This window comes from Prunus avium, chromosome 6, assembly GCF_965620075.1.
Source record: "Prunus avium chromosome 6, drPruAviu1.hap1.1, whole genome shotgun sequence".
NCBI classification, from domain to species: Eukaryota; Viridiplantae; Streptophyta; class Magnoliopsida; order Rosales; family Rosaceae; genus Prunus; species Prunus avium.
In genome coordinates this window covers 34,751,992-34,777,206 of record NC_142289.1, presented here as the reverse complement: position 1 = coordinate 34,777,206, position 25,215 = coordinate 34,751,992, and the positions used below count along the sequence as shown (strand labels likewise).

Here is a 25,215-nt window from a genome sequence, read left to right as displayed (position 1 = left end):
AAAAGAGGTCACCAGAAGATGAAAGGCCTGCTGCAGCAAGTAACATTACAAGAGACATCAACAATAAAACTACTAAGAATATGTACTTGAAGCTTCAAAACTAGAAGAAACACACACAATTAATGCATGAGAAGTCAAATTGAAGCAGTGGCAGAGAAAATTAGGTGCGTACAATGTAAGTGTAACAAAATCTTATGGACTGCACAGTTTGCACCTCAATGTCAGAGAATGGCAGCTTCAATGTCAGTTTGCTTTCAATTTTCTTTTTAACTTTTTTCAATTACCTTTTAGTTCTTTTAAACTTCAAAATAAACGGAAGACAATTCAACCACATGCCACGCATGGCTAGCCTTTTTGTTTTTTTTGTTTGTTTGTTATTTCTGAGGAGAGAATTCTCATGGGAACTTGGATACATTAAGATTAGGTCCCGCCTTTGATGACCGAGCTATTGGGAACGCGATCAATCTCTTCATTAGCAAAGCCAGATCATAGCAGAACCATACACAGATCAAATACTTCATGTTGCTTGTTTATATCAGACCAAATACTGCAAAATTTTATTTTATTTTTATAACAACTCTAAATTAATCTAATCTACTGGGAGGTGAACTCAAACTTGGGTGCAACGAGGTAGGCTCTTGCCCTAGCCAACTGGGCAATCCACATCCGAAAAAATACTGCAAATTTAGTCAAAGCTTTTATGGGTTTATACTTTTTCTTCACGACCATAGTTCATGGCTGGCTAGCCTCAAGCTATTCAGAAATAAGATTGGACAATGACTATTACAAAATTTAACCAAACATAAGCTAAGACATAGATCTAGCAAAATAGTACACGTTTTTTACAACCCAAAATGATCAAATGGCAAACCTTGTATGCAGGTCATACCATGTACACATAAAACTTAATCTCAGATCAATAGCCTACTAGAATTCTTATGTAGTAACAACAAAGGCAACCTCTTCTTTGTATGCATAACCAATCCCTCATTGATCCGCAACGAAGGTATTGGTCAGAACAGAGTCACAAAGAATAGAAGCCAACAAAAGATGCAAAGCCTGAAACAGTTAACAAATTCAAGAGTCAATAACAATTTGAAGAACATATAACTCATCTGGATAGGCATCAACTAAAGTTTAAATCAAAGGACTTAACAGACACAAATATAATTTATATGCAGCCAAGCTAAAGTCATTGAACATGCAAAATTAAAACCAATGATTCAACTGTCAAAGAACCGAGGATTTGTTCGGTAGATTGAACCAAAAAGTTAAAAATAATAACTTACCCACATGCACAATCTGATCCTCAACGTCAGTGACAGGCACATTCAAATCTTTAAGAACATGCAGCTCAAGGAACCGAGATATGGGTCTTACAACCAGATTGTCAGTTACCACAAACATTGCGGGTCCCTTCAGAAATCCTGGAGCACTGTCATCCATGTTCCCAATCACTTTGAGTTGATTTGGTTCCCATGAGAAAAGGGATCTATCAGTAGTCAACACACCATTTCCATGGTGATAATATGAGATCTCCTCAATTCCTAAAGGACTGTTCTTGTCGCAAAAACCAGGAACAAGTTTGGGATCGAGTATCATTTCATTGTGGTGATTTGAAATCATGTATTGACCATCCAAATCCTGGATAGTTTTGTACAAATGACTAATGCAACCTCTCAAGGAACCATCCTTCATGTTTTTTAATATAAACCCAAGAGGTAGAGTTAGGAAACTGAAGAGTAAACTAACAAAATCCTCCCCCGCTTCTGCGTAACAGACCATCTTCTTAGATTTGCTGACCACAAGCTTCACAGAAATCATACCTTCTTCGTCATTCTTTGAGTCTCCGAACATTTGAGATTCAAAATGTATTGCTTGATTAATAACTGTACTGCTGTTCAGTTTTGGTTCTTGTTTAGGCTTCAACAGGGTTTCAGTCAAAGGTGTCTTTGACACCAAAGAGCTCATGAGCAAATTAAACATCTGGAAAATATAAACAGCTTAGAAACAACAGCTACAGTTTAAACAAAAATAAATATAAGTCATAGCCAGCAATTACCTCAACAGTTCCAATATTGACAGTCAACTCCTCAATAGCATCCACATCCATGACACCAAGCTTAGTAAATACAGAATTGGTTGACGCAATTGGGGGAATCACTTGTAAATCATCAGTAACTGTAAACCTGATTTCTCCTTTCACAAAGACACTTCCAACTTGAGAAGGGCGCAACCAAAGACTCGTCTCATGCATAACAATTCCATGGGAAGGACAGTTGGTCTTGTCACAACTTATGAACTTACAATAACTGTAGCACGTAAAGTAGTGTCTTGGCTCAGCATCGTCAAGTTTCAATTTTAGCAAATTGCACTGAGGATCGGCTGCATTGCGGGGATGCAACAACATGTCCTTACATATAGGAATCCAAAATTTTTGTTCATCAATATTCTCAACACTTGCATACAAGTTGTTCATGCAACCTATTACCACAGGATCTGAATGTTTACGTGCAAGCCTGATAATTGTGTCAAAACATAGAGAAGATTAATTGAAGGAAGTGGAGAATGTAGAGAGAATTGGAGCTGCAACTAGTTTTCTGATTTCAACAACATAACTCTTTGTATTACTTACAATACATTTATAACTACAAGCCAAGAGGTAGACAAGGCATCCCTAAGACAAGGAAACAAAGTTTCCCTAAGACAAGAAAGTAAAGTAAAGCTCCCTAAAACAAGGTTCCCTAAAACAAGGTAACCATAAAATGAGGACTAGGACTTTGTGTATGACAAGATTGAAAAGTAACCAACTAACTAATGTATTACAAGCTAACACTCCCCCTCAAGTTGGTGCATAGATATCACCAATGCCCAACTTGATCAGTGAGTTGTGGAATACTCTGCTAGAAACTGCTTTTGTCAAAATATCGGCCAGCTGGTCTTCGGACTTGACAAACGGAAGCTGAATTTCTTTATTGTCAAGTTTTTCTTTAATGAAGTGTCGATCCACTTCAACATGTTTAGTACGATCATGTTGGACTGGATTGTGTGCAATGGATATTGAAGCCTTGTTATCACACTGTAGATGCATTCCTAATGTAGGTGCATATCCAATCTCTGTAAGCAATTTCTTTAACCAAAGGAGTTCGCAAATTCCTTTGGTCATTCCTCTGAATTCGGCTTCTGCACTAGACAAAGCAACAACATTCTGTTTCTTGCTTCTCCAAGTAACCAAGTTACCACCAACAAATGTGAAGTACCCTGATGTTGATCGTCTATCAGTGATATTCCCTGCCCAATTTGCATCTGTATAGCCACTGATATTTAGATGACCATTTTTAGAGAACATAAGTCCTTTACCCGGTGCGGACTTCAAATATTTAAGAATTCTAAGAACCGCATCCATATGATCTTCACTTGGACAATGCATAAACTGACTAGCAACACTTACAGCATACGCAATGTCGGGTCGGGTATGGGATAGGTAGATCAGTCGTCCCACCAATCTCTGATATCTTTCTTTGTTAGTGGGTACTTGATTGGGATATTCCCCAAGGCGGTGATTCTGAACGATTGGAGTGTCCACAGGTTTGCAATCTAACATTCCCGTTTCTGCCAATAAATCTAGAACATACTTCCTTTGTGAGAGAAAAATGCCTTGCTTTGATCGAGCAACTTCAATGCCCAAGAAGTACTTGAGTCCACCAAGATTTTTCATTTCAAACTCCTTTGCTAAACATTGTTGGAGTTGAGAAATTTCATGCTTATCATTCCCAGTAATAATCATATCATCGACATAAATGATAAGAGCTGTTACCTTTCCTCCCTTGTGTTTTAAGAACAGAGTATGGTCAGAATTACTCTGCTTAAAACCATAATTCTTCATTGCCAAGGTAAAACGCCCAAACCATGCTCGGGGAGACTGTTTCAATCCATATAATGCCTTTCGTAATCTGCACACCACATTAGCAGGAGTAGATGTAACATATCCTGGTGGGATATCCATGTAGACTTCTTCTGTGAGTTCTCCATGGAGAAAGGCATTCTTCACATCAAATTGGTGGAGAGGCCAATCAAGATTTGCTGCAAGGGACAATAGCACTCGAACAGTGTTAAGTTTTGCAACCGGGGCAAAGGTTTCTTCATAGTCAATACCATATGTTTGTGTGTATCCCTTTGCCACAAGTCGTGCTTTGTAACGTTCAATTGACCCATCAGCATTGTATTTCAAGGTGTAAACCCATCTGCATCCTACAGTCCTTTTTCCTCGAGGTAAATTCTCCAGTGTCCATGTGTGATTTTTCTCCAGAGCATGCATATCTTCCTTCATTGCGTGAACCCATTTTGGATCCTTCAATGCCTCACTCACTTTGGTTGGAATATGAATTGCAGATAACTGGTGTACAAAGCCTTGGAGGGGTGCAGATAACTTTTCCGCAGAAACATAGTTTGCAATTGGATACTTCGATGCTTTGCCATTATCCGGTGAATACCGAATTGGTGGTTTTCCACGGTTCTGTCTATTGGGTAATTGATATCTAACAGTTTCATCAACTAAAACAGTAGATGTAGTAGAATCACGTACCTCAGGAGTATTCTCAGGAGATTGATCAGCTGGTACTGAGATGTGAGGGGGGTCTTCATCATCATCGTCGGTGAAGTATGAAAAAATATTGTGCTCTCTGATGTGGAGCGACCGGTCGCTGGTCTCCTGGCGACCGGTCGTTTCTGGACAGATTCGATTCTCAGCTTCAGTACTTGGAAGCGACCGGTCGCTGGGCTCCTGGCGACTGGTCGTTTCTGGATAGATTCGAATTTCAGCTTCAGTGCGTTCATACGACCGGTTGCTGAGCTTCTGGCGACCGGTCGTTTCTGGACAGATTCGATCCTCAGCTTCAATGCTTGGAAGCGACCGGTCGCTGGGCTCCTGGCGACCGGTCGTTTCTGGACAGATTCGAAATTCAGCTTCAGTGTGTTGATGCGACCGGTCGCTGGGCTCCTGGCGACCGGTCTCTTTTGGGCAGAATCGATTTTCACCTTCAGGATTCCTATGCGACCGGTCGCTTGGCTCCTGGCGACCGGTCGCTTTTGGGCAGGTTACATTTTCTTCTGGACTTTTGGGATCCGTTTTGCTCCAATCTTCAAGTTCTTGAATTTCCAGGGCCTCCTTGCCCAATGGTTCTCTTTGTATGTCTCTGTGAGGCGGAGAGTTGGACATCGGTTCATGAAAAAACATTTCTGATTCCATAAAAGTGACATCCAAAGTGACATATGTACGACGACTGGAGGGGTGATAGCATCGATATCCCTTCTGATGGGCAGCATAGCCTACAAAAACACATATGATAGCACATGGATCAAGCTTGCCACGTTGATTCTTATGGAGGTGTACGAATGCCACACAACCAAAGACTCGGGGCGGAAGCATCTGAACAGAGGGCAAGGGCCCATGTTGGGCAAGTGCTTGTAATGGAGTCCGGAAGTCTAAAACTTTGGAAGGCATTCAGTTGATGAGGTAGACTGCAGTGACTATAGCATCATCCCAATGATGGCGAGGAACATGAGCTCCAATCAAAAGAGCTCGTGCTGTTTCAAGGAGGTGTCGATTTTTTATTTCCGCAACACCATTCTGTTGAGGAGTTTGAGGACAAGTGGTCTCATGAATGATGCCATGCATTTGGAAGTAGGTCTGAAAATCATGGTTGATATATTCACCTCCATTGTCAGAACGAAGGACTTGAATCTTGGTAGAGAATTGAGTTTCAATTTGCTTGTGAAATGACTGAAATATAGGGAACACATCAGTTTTATTTTTCATCATGAAGAGCCAAGTCATGCGGGTACAATCATCCACAAAGGTAATAAACCACCGGAAGCCAGAAGTTGTAGAGATAGGTGAAGGACCCCAAACATCAGAATGTATCAAAGCAAATGGAGCAACACTTTTATTTGTACTTAATGGATAAGAGGCTCTGTGGCTCTTGGCCAAGATACAAGTATCACATTGGAAATCAGTGGTACAGGAATTTGAAAACAAATCTGGAAATAGATGTCTCATATAGCCAAAAGACGGATGCCCCAAACGTCGGTGCCATAGCCAAAGTTGTCGATCCTTCCAAGTCGATGAGTGCTTCACACTATGTGCCTTTCCCATACTGAAATCATCCACATAGTACAACCCCCCTCTCTTAGTACCACGACCAATGATCTCTGTTCGGTTCATTTTTACACATGATTTTTCATGTTATTCACCCACTATTTTGAGTTAGTTCTTGACATTTTATAGTTTTTTACTTCTTTTTTGTGTTTTAATAGGTTTTACTTTGGTTTGTATGAAAATGAGCTAAAAGTGCATTATTTGATATAAATTCTGTTTTTGTTCATTTTCGTAGGTCAACTTCGTGGCCTTGGATCAGCATGTTCCGGTCCTTGGATGAGTTGATGATCTTCATAAGACTTGTTCCAATGGATGTTGACTACAACATATCCAAATTTGAGCTCCATTGGATAAGTATTGCCTATCCAACCAATCCAGCATGTTACCACAGCTCTGGAAATCCGAGTTGGTCAGTTTTCACCTCCACTTAGTGTGATCTTACTTCTACTTGTTACCATGCCTTTCGTAACAATATTTTACTTTAGTTAAGTGGAATTTTCTGAGAGTATATTTGTGAGGACAAAACTTCATCATGAGAGGAGACAAGAAAACAAAGGCAAAAGTGTGCCATGATGAAAAGGAGGAGAGAGAGGAGCATAGAGAGGAATCAATTGACTTTGGGGCAGCAGCTAGGCAACGGATCATTCATTCAGTTTTTATTACAATTTGCAGAGACTTTCTAAAAGCTGGGAGCTAGAGAGCTAGAGGAGGAAGACAAAGTCATCCAAGCAAGAAGTGGAAGAGATTTCCACCATTGAAGACCTTGAGCTTCCACCTTCACAAAAGCTGTAACTTCTTTCTAGTTTTATTTCGAATTTGTGTTTGAAATGATTATGAGGAACTAAACTCCATAGCTAGGGCTTAGGTTGAAGCCCTAAACATGAATACCTTATTGTTTTGATGCTTGAGTGTATGAATTTCTAGATATTGTTGATGAATTCCAATTCACCAAATTAATCTATCCTTGATGTATGTTCTTCTTTGATTGATCACCTTTGAAAGCATGCTTCTTGAGATTGTTGGGATTATGTGTATCCTCATGTTATCCTAAGCAATAAATGGATGAAGTAAGAATCGTCCATGTGAATTGGTTTCTTGAATACCTAATGTAAACATCATGCTATTAGGATTCTTGTGATGTTCATATTCTCTTTGAACTTAATGGGTTCTCCTTGTAATTGAATCGAAGTACGAACCATACCTAGGTTCGGTTATGAGGAGGGCACAAGTATTGTAGCACGAACCATGCACTTTACGTATATTAGAGAGAATCAATGCGTCTTGAGCCACGACCCATGGTCTTGATTGCGAACATCTTCATCAACACGTTTAGAGTTCATCACTTGAGTATTCATGAACTTGGGTAGAATTGTTTAGGGTGGATTCCGAAACCCTAGTGTTTGTTACATTTTGATTTCACATCTTGATAATTCATCTCTTCCATTCTCATTTAAATTCGAAGTCCATTTACTTACATGCAATAGAAATAGATCACTTGAACCAAATCAAAACCCCCCCCAATGTGTGTGTGAGTTGCGTGTTTGACACGTTACGTGTCTTTGTTACTGAATTTTATTTCTTTCTGTAATTATTTTGGACTTTTGGTCCACGTTGTGTTCTTCCATTTTCTGTGCTGAATCCAACCGTATAAAGAACGTGAATTTTGGACGTACGGTTGGAAAGTTATAGGCAAAACACTGGACAGAGGTCGAAACTGAAAAACAGAGAAAACGAATCTGCCCAAAAACGACCGGTCTCTTTTACCTGACGACCGGTCGCTTTTCAAGTCAAATTTTGAGTTTCGAATCTGCCCAAAAACGACCGGTCGCTTTTACCTGACGACCGGTCGCTTTAGCACTGTTCATAGGTGATAAATGGGTGATAAAAGGGTGATAGAAAATGCTGTTTGTGTTTTTGTTTAGTTTTCTTGTGTTGTTTCATTTCTTTTACACTTCTTTACTCATTTTTAGTTTCCATTTTGCATTTGTGCATTTGTGGTGTGTCAATTAAGTGTTCTTTATGTACTCAAATTAGAACTTATAGGAAGCCGACAAGTTCTTCGTGGGATCGACCCCGTACTTACATAATCTATACTTCAATAGATTCGTGCACTTGCGGGTATTTTTAATTGGTTGTTTGCACATTAATTTGTGTCCTCTTAGGAATGCAACAATTTTTGGCGCCGTTGCCGGGGAACTGGCACGGTTGCTTATATGTTTTGTTTGAGTATATTTAGAGTACTTAATTTTATTTTCATTTTTTTTCTTTGTTTGTCATTTCATTTTATTTGAGTTTGTTTTTGTTTTCTTCTTATTGCAGGAACATTTTGCTTATGTCCCTTCTGAATTTGGATATTTCATTAGATTGCACTGTAGAAGATATCCAAGCTCAAGCTTTGAGAGAAAGGAACATCCAACTAGCTGTGTCTACTCCATTGCCTTTTTCACTCTCGCCATTTTCATCATCACCAAGCTCACCAAAAGTCGAGTCACCTCCACCTTCACCAATGGCGGCAGCAGCTGCAAATGCGGAACTTACTATGCAAGAATACTCTTCACCGCCAACAACTGGACAACCATCTTGCATAGTATATCCCGCAAGCACTTTGGAAAACTTTGAGTTGAGATCGGGCATGATACACATATTGCCTAAGTTCTTGGGAAATCCTGGAGAAAATCCTAATGCACATATCCTAGACTTCGAGGAAGTGTGTTCCACAATAAAGATCGAAGGCATGAGTAGTGATGAGATAAGAATGAGACTTTTCTCATTTAGTTTAAAGGATACAGCAAAGGAATGGCTTCACTATCTACCTCCAAATTCCATCACAACATGGACGGATCTTGCTTCAAAGTTCTTGCAACATTTTTTCCCAGCACAAAGGACAAATGAACTCCGAAGTCAGATTACAGGAATTCTGCAAAGGCCGGGAGAAAGCTTCCAGGATTATTGGGACCGTTTCAAGAAGCTTCTAATCACTTGTCCGCATCATAACATACAAGCTTGGCTTCTAATGCAACACTTCTATGAAGGACTTTTTGAAGCGGACCAAAATAATGTGAATGCAGCTGCAGGAGGAACTATAATGACCAAGACTCCAACAGAATTGCGAGCAATATTTGATCTTGTTGCTGCAAATGCTCGCCAATATAATTCAAGGCAAAGACCAGTCAGAAAAGGGGAATCCTATGATGTAAGTACCCTTTCTAGTATGGAAGCTCAGATTGCAAACCTAACCAACATGGTGAAGAAATTGGCACCGGGATCATCCAAGGTTTGTGCATTTTGCTCCACAATTGGTCATGACACTGAAGATTGTCCCTTGGCACATGAGGAAGCAAATGCAGTGGGCTCATTTCAGAGAAATCAGTGGCCTAAGAATGATCCTTTCTCACAAACATACAATCCGGGGTGGAGAAATCATCCAAATTTCAGGTGGAGTGACAATTCGAATGTTCAACAAGGGCCAACTCAACCATCTCAAGGGCCAACTCACCCACCTCAAGGTCAACAACATACTCACCCACCTCATGGTCAAATGCACTACTACAATCCACCACAACCACCACCTCAACCACAATCTACAGGAAAATCTTTGGAAGAACTTGTTGCTTCCATGGCTAGAAACACAGATAGTTTCATCACTGAGACAAAAAGCTACATGCAGAGGAATGACACCCACATGCAGAAAACGGATAAGGCCATTGCCAATCTAGAAAATCAAGTGGGACAAATTGCTCAAGCTTTGAGTCAAAGGGAACCTGGTATGATGCCTAGCCAACCAGAGATTAATCCAACTGGGCGTGAGCATGTTCAAGCAGTTACCTTGAGAACTGGTAAGGTAATTGGTGAAATAAATGGTTCTAAAGATTTGATTCACAATGTTGATGACATGCAGGTTGAACAAGTGGCTGAGCCTAAAGAAAAGGATGAAAGCAACAAAGAGAGAGATAAGCAAGCAGCTTCTTCATCCGAGTGGATCCCAAAGCATGAACTTGCAAGAAGGGCAAGAAAGGAGAAGGTAAGTCGTGAACCTACTGACGAAGAAATCTTACGTGCTCCTTTTCCTCACAGGCTTATGAGTTCTAAAAAAATTCAACAAGCCAAGGAAATATTGGAAACCTTCAGAAAAGTGCAAGTCAATATTCCTCTCCTGGATGCAATCAAGCAAATTCCGAGTTATGCAAAGTTCTTGAAGGACATTTGTACCAACAAGAGGAGATTCCAAGATCATGAAACGGTTGCACTAACGGAAGAAGCTTCTGCTGTTTTGCAAAGGAAGCTCCCTCCCAAATTAAAAGATCCAGGAAGTTTTACAATTCCTTGCATTATTGGAGATAAATTGTTTGACAAAGCTTTACTTGATTTAGGTGCTTCAATTAATCTGATGCCTTATTCTGTTTTTGAAGCCCTTAACTTAGGTGATCTTAAACCAACTTCTGTCAGCATTCAATTGGCGGACCGATCAGTGAGATATCCAAGAGGAATTTTGGAAGATGTACTTGTGAAAGTAAATGATCTCATTTTACCAGCTGACTTTTTGGTGCTAGAAATGGAAGAAGCTCCTATTCCGGGTGCGGATCTTCCATTGATTCTTGGCCGCCCTTTCATGGCCACTGCAGATACTGTGATCAATGTTCGACAAGGAACATTGACAATGACAGTTCAAGGGGAAACAATAAAGTTCAAAGTATATGATGCCTTCAAACTCCCCAATGATGAACATGAATGTTTTCGTATTGATACATTGTGTCATATTGTGCAAAATACATTTAATAGTACTCATGGTACAGATTCATTAGAAAAGGTGTTGACACAAAATCCTCAAGTTGCTGAAATTGTTGATAATGAGTTACTTGAGGCTGTGAAATTCCTTGATGCATGTCCAGCCATACCACGTAAGTACACTCCAAATTTTATACCTTTGCCAGTCAATACTGAAAAGCTTGTTCCTTCTCTTGACAGGGCACCCGAGTTAGAGCTCAAACCATTGCCATCCCACTTGAAGTATGTTTATTTAGGTAAAACAGAGACATTGCCCGTGATTATTGCTAGCAATCTCAATGTGGAAAATGAACAGAAGTTGATGCAAGTGTTAAGAGAACACAAGAGAGCAATTGGTTGGAGTATTGCGGACATCAAGGGCATAAGCCCAACAAGATGCATGCATAGAATTTTATTGGAAATTGATTCCAAACCCACAAAGGATGCTCAACGCAGGTTAAACCCAATCATGACAGAGGTAGTCCGAAAAGAAATTCTGAAGCTATTGGATGTGGGTATAATTTATCCTATTTCCGATAGCAAGTGGGTAAGCCCGGTCCAAGTGGTTCCTAAAAAGTCAGGAATAACTGTTGTAAGAAATGAGGAAAATGAACTTATTCCTTCTCGTGTCAAAACGGGATGGCGTGTTTGTATTGATTATAGAAAATTAAATACCGCCACCCGAAAAGATCATTTTCCATTACCATTTATTGACCAAATGCTTGAACGTCTTGCAGGTCACAGTTACTACTGCTTCTTGGATGGCTATTCAGGATACAACCAAATTGCCATCGCTCCTGAAGACCAACACAAGACGATGAAGTGCTCCACTTCATTGATGTACCTGCTGGGATGCAACACTGAGTTGGGAAGGTAAGTCCCTAAAAAAAAAAAAATATATATATATATATTTATAAAAAAAAAAAAAAAAAAAAAAAACAAACAAACGACCGGTCGCTTTGCACTTGCGACCGGTCGCTCGTTGCGTTTTTTTTTTTTAATTTTATTTTTCTACAACCGCCTCTGTTTTTTCTTCTTTTCCCTCTTGTCTCTTCTCACATTTTTCCCTCAAGTATTTCATCAATTCTTGAGAGATTTGCAGTTAGGGTTCCAAGCCATCCAAGGTAAAGTTTCGTTTCGTTTTTTTTCTTGTTCTTCCTCTTTGATTTTCTAACTCTAATTGTTTTTCTTATTATTTTTTTTCTTGTTTCTAACTTGTTTTTCTTTTGAATTGTGGCATATTTGTGCATAATTGTGGTTAATTTTTTTGGGTATAATTGTGGCATATTATAAGTTTGGGAAGTGTTTTCAATTCATTAATGCACAATCAGAATTGGGTGTGAATGCTTCTTCTATTTCATAACATGTGATTACATACATACTAGTGAAAATGCGTACAGTAAATTCCTAATCACATGTTCATTGTTGCATTCTGCGCCCCCAGAGGCTTCTGCTAATTGCCTCTGTCTGTTCTTGCTTGTAGAATCTGCAGCAGCTCTACATGATCTTCGTTCCTTTTCTGCAGCATCTCTACATGCTGGTTGGCGCTGTAGAGCCGCTTTTGCAGGTCCGCCACCAGAGCTTTCAGGGCCGCCACTTCCTCACTCAGTGCCCCGCACTCCCGTGTTCTCGCCAGTAGGCGCATGCCCAAATTTGTGGCCGAGACCGCGTTGAGCACGGTTAGGTTGTGGGACTCGTCCACTGCCATCTGGTCAGACCTCTGCGCCACATGCAGATGATCTGCAACTGTAAGTCTGCTGACAGTCATGCCCTCCGGCATTACTGCCCTACGCGGCACCACCTCAGAGAAGTTTGAGGCCGAGCCATGGTGGTATGAGGAGTTTGGGAAGATATGGTTTGGAGGAGCCCGTGTCTGGCCATTTGGTGGTGCAAGGGACAACTCAAGGTTAAGGTCATCAACAAGCATATCTGGGGATGCCATTGATTTTTCTGTCTGGGCTTTTTGATGGTTTTTCTTGAGTTTGCAGGTTGAAATGCAGGATGCTCCTTCTTTCAACCGAGAAGTGGTTTAAATAGCCATATGCTCATAAGGGAGCCGACACCACTTTGCATTTCCTGCGCAATTTGCGGTTGCGTCCGGTTAAAAGGGGAAGCATTTCTACTTTCGCTTTGCTTTCTTTTCCTCCCTGTTTTCTGGTGCATTATGTTTTGATTTCTTTTTAGTTTGTCGTTTTTGTTTTATTTCAGTTGGGGAAGTGTGATTTGTGTCTTTTTCGTTTGTCGCATTCCTTTTATTCCGGTTTGGGGAAGTGCGTTTTGTTTTTCTTCTTTGTCTTTTGCAACTTTCTTTTCTTTTATTTCCGGAAACGAGAAATTTAAAATTTAAAAAAAAAAAAAAAAACAAATACACGGAAAGGGCAAAGACAACCAGGCACACCACTAATACATTAGAAATTATTCTTTCACAGTGCTCGGTGTCTCGACCATTGGACCTTTGAGTTTAGCCCTATGGCTATCCTCTTCCGGGGCTTCATGCACAGCCTCTTGGGGCTCATCACTCGAGCTCCCAAAGATCGCACTTTTAGCTTGAGCGTACCTACTCTCGCGATCTGTTTTCTTGCGTTTACCCGGTTGGTCCAGGTCCTCCAGCTGCTTTCTCATGTCATGGGCGTAAACACTTACCATCTTTGAGAGATTTTTGTTCTCTTCCCGCAACGCCTCTAGCTGGTGTCGATTCACCTCCACTATCCTTGCCCTTTCCCTTTTTAAACTTTTAATAATACTCTGGCACTCCTCCACCATACTTCGCTCCGCCGCCAACTGACCTCTTAGCACTGTTGCATTCCTAAGAGGACACAAATTAATGTGCAAACAACCAATTAAAAATACCCGCAAGTGAACGAGTCTATTGAAGTATAGATTATACAAGTACGGGGTCGATCCCACGAAGAACTTGTCGGCTCCCTATAAGTTCTAATTTGAGTACGTAAAGAACACTTAATTGACACACCACAAATACGCAAATGCAAAATGGAAACTAAAAATAAGTAAAGAAGTGCAAAAGAATTGAAACAACACAAGAAAACTAAAGAAAAACACAAACAGCATTTTCTATCGCTATTTTATCACCTGCTTATCACCTGTGAACAGTGCGTGAACAGTAAACAGTGACATGAACAGTGCCGTGAACAGTGAACAGTGACGACCGGTCTCGTGAACAGTGACGACCGGTCGTTTTTCGGCAGAGTCGAAATTTCAATAAACGTGTGATGAGCGACCGGTCGTGAACAGTAACGACCGGTCGTTTTTGGGCAGATTCGTTTCTCTGTTTTTCAGTTTCGACCTCTGTCCAGTGTTTTGCCTATAACTTTCCAACCTTACGTTGAAAATTCACGTTCTTTATACGGTTGGATTCAGAACAGAAAATGAAAGAACACACCGCAGACCAAAAGTCCAAAACAATTACGGAAACAAATAAAATTCAGTATCAAATACACACCACGTGTCGAACTCACAACTCACACACACATTGGGGGGGGGGGGGGTTTTGATTTGTTTCAAGTGATCTATTTCTATTGCATGAAAGTAAATGGACTTTGAATTTAAATGAGAAAGGCAGAGATGAATTATCGAATTGTGAAATTAAAATGTAACAAACACTAGGGTTTCGGAATCCACCCTAAACAATTCTACCTATGTTCATAAATACTCAAGTGATGAACTCTAAACGTGTTGATGAAGATGTTCGCAATCAAGACCATGGTTCGTGGCTCAAGACGCATTGATTCTCTCTAATGTATGTAAAGTGCATGGTTCGTGCTACAATACTTGTGCCCTCCCCATAACCGAACCTAGGTATGGTTCGTACTTCGATTCAATTACAAGGAGAACCCATTAAGTTCAAAGAGAATATGAACATCACAAGAATCCTAATAGCATGGTGTTTACATTAGGTATTCAAGAAACCAATTCACATGGATGATTCTTACTTCATCCATTTATTGCTTAGGATAACATGAAGATACACATAATCCCAACAATCTCAAGAAGCATGCTTTCAAAGATGGCCAACCAAGGAAAAACACACATCAAGGATAGATTAATTTGGTGAATTGGAATTCATCAACAATATCTAGAAATTCATACACTCAAGTATCAAAACATTAAGGTAATCATGTTTAGGGCTTCAACCTAAGCCCTAGCTATGGAGTTTAGTTGCTCATACTTATTTCAAATACAAACTCAAAATGAAATTAGAAAGAGTTTACAGATTTTCAGAAAATGATGAAAGCTTCAAGATCATCAATGGTGGAAGTCTTCTTCTCCACTTTTCTTGGCTGCACCTTGGCTTTCTCCTAGCTCCAAATCTCCAAAATCTGCTCTCTAGTTGTCTGGAATGATAGAATCCTCTTCTCTCCCGTTTCAAGCTTCCCCCAAATCAGATTGCACCTTTGACTTCTCTTCCCTCTCTCCTCCTTTCCAGCTTTTACCTTTTAATATTAAACTACCACCTTTGATAAAGCCTTAGCCCATTGTCCCCTTGCCATGATGAAGTTTTGTCCTCAATAAGATGCCAATTGCTTCAGAAAATATCTCAAAGCTAAGGTAACTTCTTGTTACCAAGAGTTATGGTAACAAGAAAATCAAGATAACACAAAGGAGGTAAAAGCTGGACAATTCCGGATTTCCAGAGCTGTGGTAACATGTTGGATTGGATGGATAGGCAATACTTGTCCAATGGAGCTCAAATTTGGATATGTTGTAATTAACATCCATAGGAACAAGTCTCATGAAGATCATGACCTCATCCGAGCACCAGAGCATGTTGATCCCAGGCCAAGAAGTTGACCTACGAAAATGAACAAAAACAGAATTTATAACCAATAATGCACTTTTAGCTCATTTTCATTCCAACCAAGGTAAAATCTAAGAAAACACAAAAAGGAAGTAAAAAGCTATAAAATGTCAAGAACTAACTCAAAATAGTGGGTGAATAACATGAAAAATCATGTGTAAAAATGAACTGAACAAGCACCTCCACCTCATGGGACTTCGCAATTAGGCGATGACCCACACTTGCGACTGTTGCCGAGCTTTGTACGCTTAGTGCCAGAGCATCTCTCACGACCCGGTTGTCATCCCTTGATCCCAGCACCCGTATATCCTTGGGAGTTACTAGATTTCTAGCAACTCCAAGGGCAACATCGTTGTCCAGCAGTATCGAGTCATTCACTGTCACGTGCCCCCGTGCAGAGGAAAAGTAAGGCATCCACACTAGTGCCACTGCTTGGCCCCGAGTCTGAGTCGGTGGAGCTAGGTTGAGGTCCAGCGAGAATGGGTAGGAAGAAGCCATTTGAACTTTCTTTTCTTTTGTTCTTTCTTTTCTCTGTTGTGTGTTTCTGCGTTTGTGTGTTTTTCCCCAACTCTTTCTCTTCTTCTTTTATAGAGTTAGTTTCTACGTAACCCTAGACACGGCGCTTCTGCGTTTTGCGCGGCCCTTACGGCCTATCCCCTTAGGTCACCTCACCTGGTCCCCAACCCCTTTAATTACAGTTTCGCCTTTCAGCGCTTTTGAGAAACGAAAGTCGTCACGCCTTCCTATGAAGCCAATAATTCTGGCTTGGGACCGTGAGAGAGACCTCTGCTTGTCGACACGTCTCTCACTTTGTTTCCCGTGACTCACAGGTGTCGAGACTTCAGGGCCCACTTTTTCTATTTTACTGAGTCCTCGCTCTTTGTGCTTCTGACTTGGTTTCTTTGTTTTATTTACTTTCTTCGCTTTTGGGCTTTCGTTTGGGTTGGGCTTTCATTTGGTTTGTGCGTTTCATTGGGTTGGATTTCTGCATGTGTAAGACTGTTGTTAGGGCTTACTGTTTTATTTGTTTCTGTTTGGTTTCGTTTTTGTTTTTGTTTTTGCAACCGTGTTGTAGTTGTTTTTCGTGTTTGTTCTTGTATTTACTTGCTTTATTCCCTTTAATTCTTGTTATAACGTTGTTGGTGCCTGAATTCTTTAACATTGAGGACAATGTTTGTTTCTAAGTTTGGGAAGGGATAGCAAGTCTTTTTCGTTTCACTTAAATTCTTACTTTCTTTTATTTTGTTTTCTTTTCTGTTTTGAGTCTTTTTTGTTCTTAAGTCACTTTCCGGACATATATGATGAGATTGTGATGAATGTTTAAATGACTTGATTGAAAATGCTTTAAAAAAAAATAATAATTTGTTATTCACTAAATGGCATCGTTCTAGCATGATATGTTTGAAACCCTCTACGCACTTGCCATTTGTTTCATAATTCTCTAGTTGAGGGACTTGCATGATCCAAAGAATTGTATCAAGCATGAATTAGACTTGTATAACCATATAATGTGAGCTTTGAGCCTTGTGCTTCAATTCATGAGTGTTATACACATATTCTTACTTTTCTTGTCATCTGAGTTGTTGTTTGATCTCATTATTCATTGATTTGGTTGAGCACTTAAAAGTCACTCATTCTTGTGCAATTTGATTACATGACATTTGAGAAATGATATTAAGGCCCTCTTTGGACCGTTTGTGCCTTTCAAGCTAACCCTATGCATGCTTAAGCATGATTTTCCATTGTTAACCACCTTGAGCCTATATGTATGCCTTTTCTTTCAAGTAACCAATTATTACTTCTAGCCCTAGCCTGAAAAACAAGAATTTACCTTTCTAAGGAACTCGTGAGCTTTAATTTAGATGTGTTTTTCATGCTAAGTTTGGGAAGTTTGTTATTACATTTCGAAAAAAAAAAAGAGAAAAAATAAAAATAAAAATGAGTACCTCACTCAAAGGGTGAAAGAAAAGAGAAAAGTCGTGGTTAAGTGGCAATGGTTTCAAATTCAATTCCATGTTTCTTGGTTGTTCAAATGGAAGGAAGGAGTGTGAATCATAATTAGTGGAGGTATAAGGCTTTGTGGTCTAATTGATCACATATAAAAAATAATAATAAAAAAAAAAAAAAAAGAGTGAAAATCTCAAGGGTGATGTTTCAAAGTCTTTTAGTCAACGATTATATGCTCTTACATTGTGAGTTCCTTGGACTTTGTTGTATCCATATCCTTCATTTTTTACTCACCTTACACCCTTAGCCCCATTACAACCTATAATAAAGACCTAAATTGATCCTAAATGTCATGTGGTTGATTTGCACACATTTTTCAGCTTTTAAGTGTTTAGCATCCTTCTTGAGATCATATTCATGCATGTTTTTCATCTTGCTAATTGTGAGTTAAGTCCCGTATGGTTTAACTCTATTCTCATATTTACTATTGAGTGATGCATTGTAACCCTCTTCCGAGTGATTCATTTGTGAGAGGACAACTTTGGTGAGATTTGAAGTTACATTTGTGCTTGGTATGATTTTTGAAGTTGTGTGAAAACTGAAATTGGAGAATGAGTTCCATTTGGCCATCACACTACTACACTTGAGCATGTTGTGTTCTGAACTTTGCTGCCTTGTGAATGATGTCTAAACTGAGTTTTTTCTTGTGAAAACTTTTGAGTCAGTTGCATAAGTCACTCTCTCTTTGGAAAGTGTTCGGAAAGTTTTGTTTCGAGTCTTGTTTTAATTTCTGTTTTGCTCGAGGACTAGCAAAAGATAAGTTTGGGAAGTTTGTTTGGTTCATTTTTACACATGATTTTTCATGTTATTCACCCACTATTTTGAGTTAGTTCTTGACATTTTATAGCTTTTTACTTCTTTTTTGTGTTTTAATAGGTTTTACTTTGGTTTGTATGAAAATGAGCTAAAAGTGCATTATTTGATATAAATTCTGTTTTTGTTCATTTTCGTAGGTCAACTTCGTGGCCTTGGATCAGCATGTTCCGGTCCTTGGATGAGGTGATGATCTTCATAAGACTTGTTCCAATGGATGTTGACTACAACATATCCAAATTTGAGCTCCATTGGATAAGTATTGCCTATCCAACCAATCCAGCATGTTACCACAGCTCTGGAAATCCGAGTTGGCCAGTTTTCACCTCCACTTAGTGTGATCTTACTTCTACTTGTTACCATGCCTTTCGTAACAATATTTTACTTTAGTTAAGTGGAATTTTCTGAGAGTATATTTGTGAGGACAAAACTTCATCATGAGAGGAGACAAGAAAACAAAGGCAAAAGTGTGCCATGATGAAAAGGAGGAGAGAGAGGAGCATAGAGAGGAATCAATTGACTTTGGGGCAGCAGCTAGGCAACGGATCATTCATTCAGTTTTTATTACAATTTGCAGAGACTTTCAAAAAGCTGGGAGCTAGAGAGCTAGAGGAGGAAGACAAAGTCATCCAAGCAAGAAGTGGAAGAGATTTCCACCATTGAAGACCTTGAGCTTCCACCTTCACAAAAGCTGTAACTTCTTTCTAGTTTTATTTCGAATTTGTGTTTGAAATGATTATGAGGAACTAAACTCCATAGCTAGGGCTTAGGTTGAAGCCCTAAACATGAATACCTTATTGTTTTGATGCTTGAGTGTATGAATTTCTAGATATTGTTGATGAATTCCAATTCACCAAATTAATCTATCCTTGATGTATGTTCTTCTTTGATTGATCACCTTTGAAAGCATGCTTCTTGAGATTGTTGGGATTATGTGTATCCTCATGTTATCCTAAGCAATAAATGGATGAAGTAAGAATCATCCATGTGAATTGGTTTCTTGAATACCTAATGTAAACATCATGCTATTAGGATTCTTGTGATGTTCATATTCTCTTTGAACTTAATGGGTTCTCCTTGTAATTGAATCAAAGTACGAACCATACCTAGGTTCGGTTATGAGGAGGGCACAAGTATTGTAGCACGAACCATGCACTTTACGTATATTAGAGAGAATCAATGCGTCTTGAGCCACGACCCATGGTCTTGATTGCGAACATCTTCATCAACACGTTTAGAGTTCATCACTTGAGTATTCATGAACTTGGGTAGAATTGTTTAGGGTGGATTCCGAAACCCTAGTGTTTGTTACATTTTGATTTCACATCTTGATAATTCATCTCTTCCATTCTCATTTAAATTCGAAGTCCATTTACTTACATGCAATAGAAATAGATCACTTGAACCAAATCAAAACCCCCCCCAATGTGTGTGTGAGTTGCGTGTTTGACACATTACGTGTCTTTGTTACTGAATTTTATTTCTTTCTGTAATTATTTTGGACTTTTGGTCTGCGTTGTGTTCTTCCATTTTCTGTGCTGAATCCAACCGTATAAAGAACGTGAATTTTGGACGTACGGTTGGAAAGTTATAGGCAAAACACTGGACAGAGGTCGAAACTGAAAAACAGAGAAAACGAATCTGCCCAAAAACGACCGGTCGCTTTTACCTGACGACCGGTCGCTTTTCAAGTCAAATTTTGAGTTTCGAATCTGCCCAAAAACGACCGGTCGCTTTTACCTGACGACCGGTCGCTTTAGCACTGTTCATAGGTGATAAATGGGTGATAGAAAATGCTGTTTGTGTTTTTGTTTAGTTTTCTTGTGTTGTTTCATTTCTTTTACACTTTACTCATTTTTAGTTTCCATTTTGCATTTGTGCATTTGTGGTGTGTCAATTAAGTGTTCTTTACGTACTCAAATTAGAACTTATAGGAAGCCGACAAGTTCTTCGTGGGATCGACCCCGTACTTACATAATCTATACTTCAATAGATTCGTGCACTTGCGGGTATTTTTAATTCGTTGTTTGCACATTAATTTGTGTCCTCTTAGGAATGCAACAATCTCCTTGGTGAGAATATCCTGAAATAAACAGAAGTCGGGATACATGAGTACACAACAATTTAGTTGTTCAGTAATCTGACTAACTGACATTAGCTTAATTGATAGGGATGGAACAAGTAAAGTATTAGATAATGAAAGAGAGGATGAGAGAGCCACAGTGCCAGCCCCTGTCACAGGAGAAGTAACTCCATTGGCATTAGCAATACTAGTTCGTCTGGGTTGACTGGTACTCAGAAAATCATCAGGATCAAATGTCATATGATCGGTTGCGCCAGAATCAATTATCCAGCCTGTTGAATTTCTATCATCCAAAGTATGGAATACATAGCCAGAGTCGCCCCTTGCAGCTTCATATCTTTTTTTATCTTTTTCATATCGTGTAGTTTCAGTCGGGGTTGTTCGGTTGGGTTGGCGGCAACACCTAGTCCAAGTGAGGCCAATCGGTCGGGTCGGTGTCTGGGTCGGGATCAGTGTCTTCAATGCTTCTAGGTAGGTAAGTTGAGAAGAGTTGGTGGTGCTATTTCTAGCAGGGAAAAAAACATCTTCCCCCATGGAGGTAGCAAAGATTCAGAACAAGAGTCAGCAATTCCAAGATCGCTGCTCTGATACCATGTCAAAACATAGAGAAGATTAATTGAAGGAAGTGGAGAATGTAGAGAGAATTGGAGCTGCAACTAGTTTTCTGATTTCAACAACATAACTCTTTGTATTACTTACAATACATTTATAACTACAAGCCAAGAGGTAGACAAAGCATCCCTAAGACAAGGAAACAAAGTTTCCCTAAGACAAGAAAGTAAAGTAAAGCTCCCTAAAACAAGGTTCCCTAAAACAAGGTAACCATAAAATGAGGACTAGGACTTTGTGTATGACAAGATTGAAAAGTAACCAACTAACTAATGTATTACAAGCTAACAAATTGTTCCCATGGGGATTGTCATGAAACTGAAGAGAACATCAGCAAAATCATTCTCAGGCTCTATGAAGATAACTTTGTTACTCCCCTTATCACCTTCAACTCAATATTGTTGGTAGATTTATCGGCCATGGACTGTTAAAAAAAAAAAAAAAAAAAACTTTGATCAATATCCTCTCTCTTTTCAAATCCAATTAGCAAATGACTGAAACTAAACAATAGTCGAGGAAAAATGATCCAGATTCAAAATATAATCAACTCTACCAGATGTGTAAATATAAATCAGTCTCAACATTGCAAATAAATTTTAAGAAAGCAGAGGTGATATTCTAAAAAATCAGGCACAATTAGAGATCAAGGTAGTTCACTAACCTCTGAAATGTGAAAACTGTCTTTGCTGATATGAGAGACTAGAAACAACTTACTTGGCGAAGAGCCAAGGACTTACTTGTGGGCTGTCAAAATAGAGAGCATTGCTTGTGGATTAAGTTTATAGAGGATGAATCTTTAAATAAACAATAAAAAAAACAAAGGGTAAGTGGAGGAGGACATTTTAGCTTTAGCTTTTCAATTAAAGTTAAGTATTCAATGTAGGATGCATAACTAGGAAGAAATCTAGGGGCATTATTATTTACTTAGCTTTAATTGGAAAGCTAAAGTTAGGTATGCATTATTGAAAAGCCAAAGCCAGTTCCACTGTGACCTGCAGAGTGCAGCTAATGAGGTGTTGATTATAAATAATAATTATAAAAAAAAAAGGAGATATCAAAGGCTCTAAAGGTGACATTACAAAGGCAATAACTTGTGATGTCATTAACACCTCATTAACTTGAAATTACACAAAAGAAAAAGAAAAAGAAAAGCATGAACTTGTCTGCATGAACCTCTTCTTCATGGCTGAGGGCCTGAGATCTTGTGTTGCATGCTGAATCTTTCGTGGCCCAGTGGGCCCAGGGGAGAGGGAAGTCCTTGGCTGCTACCCTTAAAAGGATTTTGTTCAAGTAGCAGCAGAAGCCACAGTGTATATCGTTTTGGAAGAGGATTTCAACCCCATATCATCCATAAAGAACTCAAAACTTTTTACGACTTCACTTCTCCTTTCTTTTTGGTTCATCCAATTAGCTTTTTGCTTTATTTAACTTTCACCAATTTTTTGTAAATCGGGTAGGCCTCCGCTAAGTTTTCTAAAAGAGACTGATGCACTTAATTGTTAATCGCGACAACTAATAAAGAAGGTCGAATTATACATGGGAAAATAATACGATCCCTAGAAGAAAAACAAGCCTGCATGTTTATCAGACTCTACGGGCATGCCTGACAATTGTTCCCAGGTCATCTTTGTTGGTGTAGGTGGCTTGGTACAAGCCATGATGTAAGTCCCACATCTACATCAAAGAATACAACAAGAATATACAATTTAAATATAGGTGGTCCACTCCTAATTGCACTAATACCTTTTGTGATAAAACCTCATACTTAGAGGTCCTTTGGACCTTCTCTCTCATAGGTGGTTAAAGTGGGGACAATATCGGTGCCTGAGTTACAACAGTCTTTTTACAAAGACACTTGCAACTTGATAACATGTCCTTACACATATGCAATTGTAAAGTGAATGAGGGTGTGCAGAGGTGCATCCATTTTGTTTTCCAAAAGTGAAGCACTCTCATTACTTTTTATTTGTCGGTAAAAGCACTCTCATTACTTAACTAGGAAGAAATTTATATGGCCTTACAGTAAAAAACTTACATAACAGTGATAACACTATTTTGCATATTGATATTGACTCTTCAAATACTGCATGTTGCTTCTTTTATATCAGATCAAATCAAATACACAAAATTTAGTCATAGCTTAGTGGGTTTGTAATCTTTTTGTCTTCACGACCATAGTTGACAACTCAACCAACAACAGTACAGGTTACAGCCCAAAAATGGCAAACCATGCCAAAAGCCCAGAAATAATAAAGGACACCAGAGAAGAATCCAAACAACTAAAACAAATGAAAACAATCAAAACCAAAGGAACAAAACAAAGTCCAAAGTCTACATTTAAAAAGTTAAGTACTCTGAGACCAATATGCAAAGTGTAAGCCAGAGTTCTTGTTTACTAACAACAAATGCATCATCTTGATCGTTCTTGCTTCGGCTCGCAATGATGAAGGGATTGATCAGAGGAGAGGCACAAACAAAAGAAGCCTTACGTGTTAGAAAACGTAATTCTTGCTTCCCTAATTCTTGATTTTTAAGTGTTGAATTACATATTATGATGTGGATTACAATAATGATTTTCGACTCCTTACGTGTTAGAAAACGAAATGGAAGTTAACAATCAAAATATTTATAATTTCCATTTCAAATAAGTAAATAGCTCATTAATGTCATTTGTAAGAGTAGTTACCTTTGCACCTGAGGTACTCTCCCCTTCCTCAATATTGTATTTATAATAAATAAAAATTACTTGATGTCATTTTCTTTTCATTTAAGCTTAATGTAATTTTCAATTATATGTGGCATGGAGCCATATAATTTCCATGTAAGCAAAAGATAGTATGAAGATAACTTGTAACCATATTGATAGTCTCATCAATACTGCTACTGCATGTTGCTTCTTTATATCCACTACATCAGATGGCTTGAAGCTTCAGAACTAGACAAACATATTTGCGTTTCACAAAGTTAAACATGAGCAGAAAACCAGAAAAACAAAAACAAAACAGAAAGCATCACCTCATCAGATTACGCAACCGAGCTGTCCGGGATATAGGTCTGTCTTTGATGCCTGAGGAATACATTGGTGAGAACAGAGTCACAAAAAAAAGAGGTCACCAGAAGATGAAAGGCCTGCAGCAAGTAACATTACAAGAGACATCAACAATAAAACTACTAAAAACATGTACTTGAAGCTTCAAAACTAGAAGAAACACACACAATTAATGCATGAGCAGTCAAATTGAAGCAGTGGCAGAGAAAATTAGTTTTGTACAATGTAAGTGTAACAAAATTTTATGGACTGATCAGAAATCATCAACTATAATGAGATGCTACAAAATTAAATTACAAACAATAACTAACCTCCTCCTTCCCAACCTGCACAGTTTGCACCTCAATGTCAGAGAATGGCACCTCAATTTCCGGGATTCAGCTTGCTATTGGGGATTTTCATTCTCATATTTGATTCGAGTACGTCTCAATAGGGTTTTGTCATTGTTTTGGGAATTTCCAATGTTCTTGATCGATTGCTAGTCAATTTTGGGGCTTTTATATGAGATTGCTGATTTCAAGCCACCATGAAAAAAATGTAGCTGTTAATGCTTTGGCTACCAGAAGTTATAATCTTTGTCTCCATGTCTATGATGAGGTTCCTGACTTCCTTGAAGATATTCTTTCTGCAGATGCTAGGGGCGCTGTGAGGCCACGTTCTTTTGTTTTGTGTTTGTTTTGTTTGGGCTTTTAGCCCCCTACTTACCAAAAAAAATGAAAAGAGGGATAACAAGCCCAATCACTTGGTTAAAGTGGACTAAATACTACCTCAAACCCTAGCATCTTCCATAATGTCCATTGAAGTTCTGTTGCAATGGGGGCAAGGTGTTTGACAAGTCGTGTGAGAAAGTAGGAGAGCTGGAGTGGTTAATGGCATCAGCTCAACTATGGTGGACTATAAAATATTTATATCAGATC

At 39.0% G+C, this 25,215-nt stretch overlaps 1 protein-coding gene and 1 non-coding gene across 2 annotated transcripts; both read right to left on the bottom strand.

Annotated features, from left to right (window-relative positions):
- Positions 1–756: 756 nt before the first annotated feature.
- Positions 757–25,215, bottom strand: LOC110762879 (uncharacterized). The gene is made up of 6 exons (XM_088254971.1): positions 24,610–25,215; positions 21,911–24,378; positions 21,546–21,673; positions 2,063–2,530; positions 1,290–1,986; positions 757–1,059 (listed from the first exon to the last, which is right to left on the bottom strand). The coding sequence occupies exons 3-6, from the start codon at positions 21,561–21,563 to the stop codon at positions 1,025–1,027; spliced, it is 1,218 nt and encodes a 405-aa protein (XP_088111097.1). The 5' UTR covers positions 21,564–21,673; positions 21,911–24,378; positions 24,610–25,215; the 3' UTR covers positions 757–1,024.
- On the bottom strand, positions 9,048–9,154 carry LOC148294096 (small nucleolar RNA R71). Its single transcript, XR_015836912.1, has one exon. It is a non-coding gene; the product is annotated as a small nucleolar RNA R71 (small nucleolar RNA).

Excerpts from the sequence above, each read along its gene's own strand:
- LOC110762879 (XM_088254971.1), bottom strand. Across the intron at positions 1,987-2,062 it reads TCAATATTGGAACTGTTGAG|ATGTTTAATTTGCTCATGAG; the intron begins GTAATTGCTGGC and ends TATATTTTCCAG. Across the intron at positions 1,060-1,289 it reads GGATCAGATTGTGCATGTGG|GCTTTGCATCTTTTGTTGGC; the intron begins GTAAGTTATTAT and ends TAACTGTTTCAG.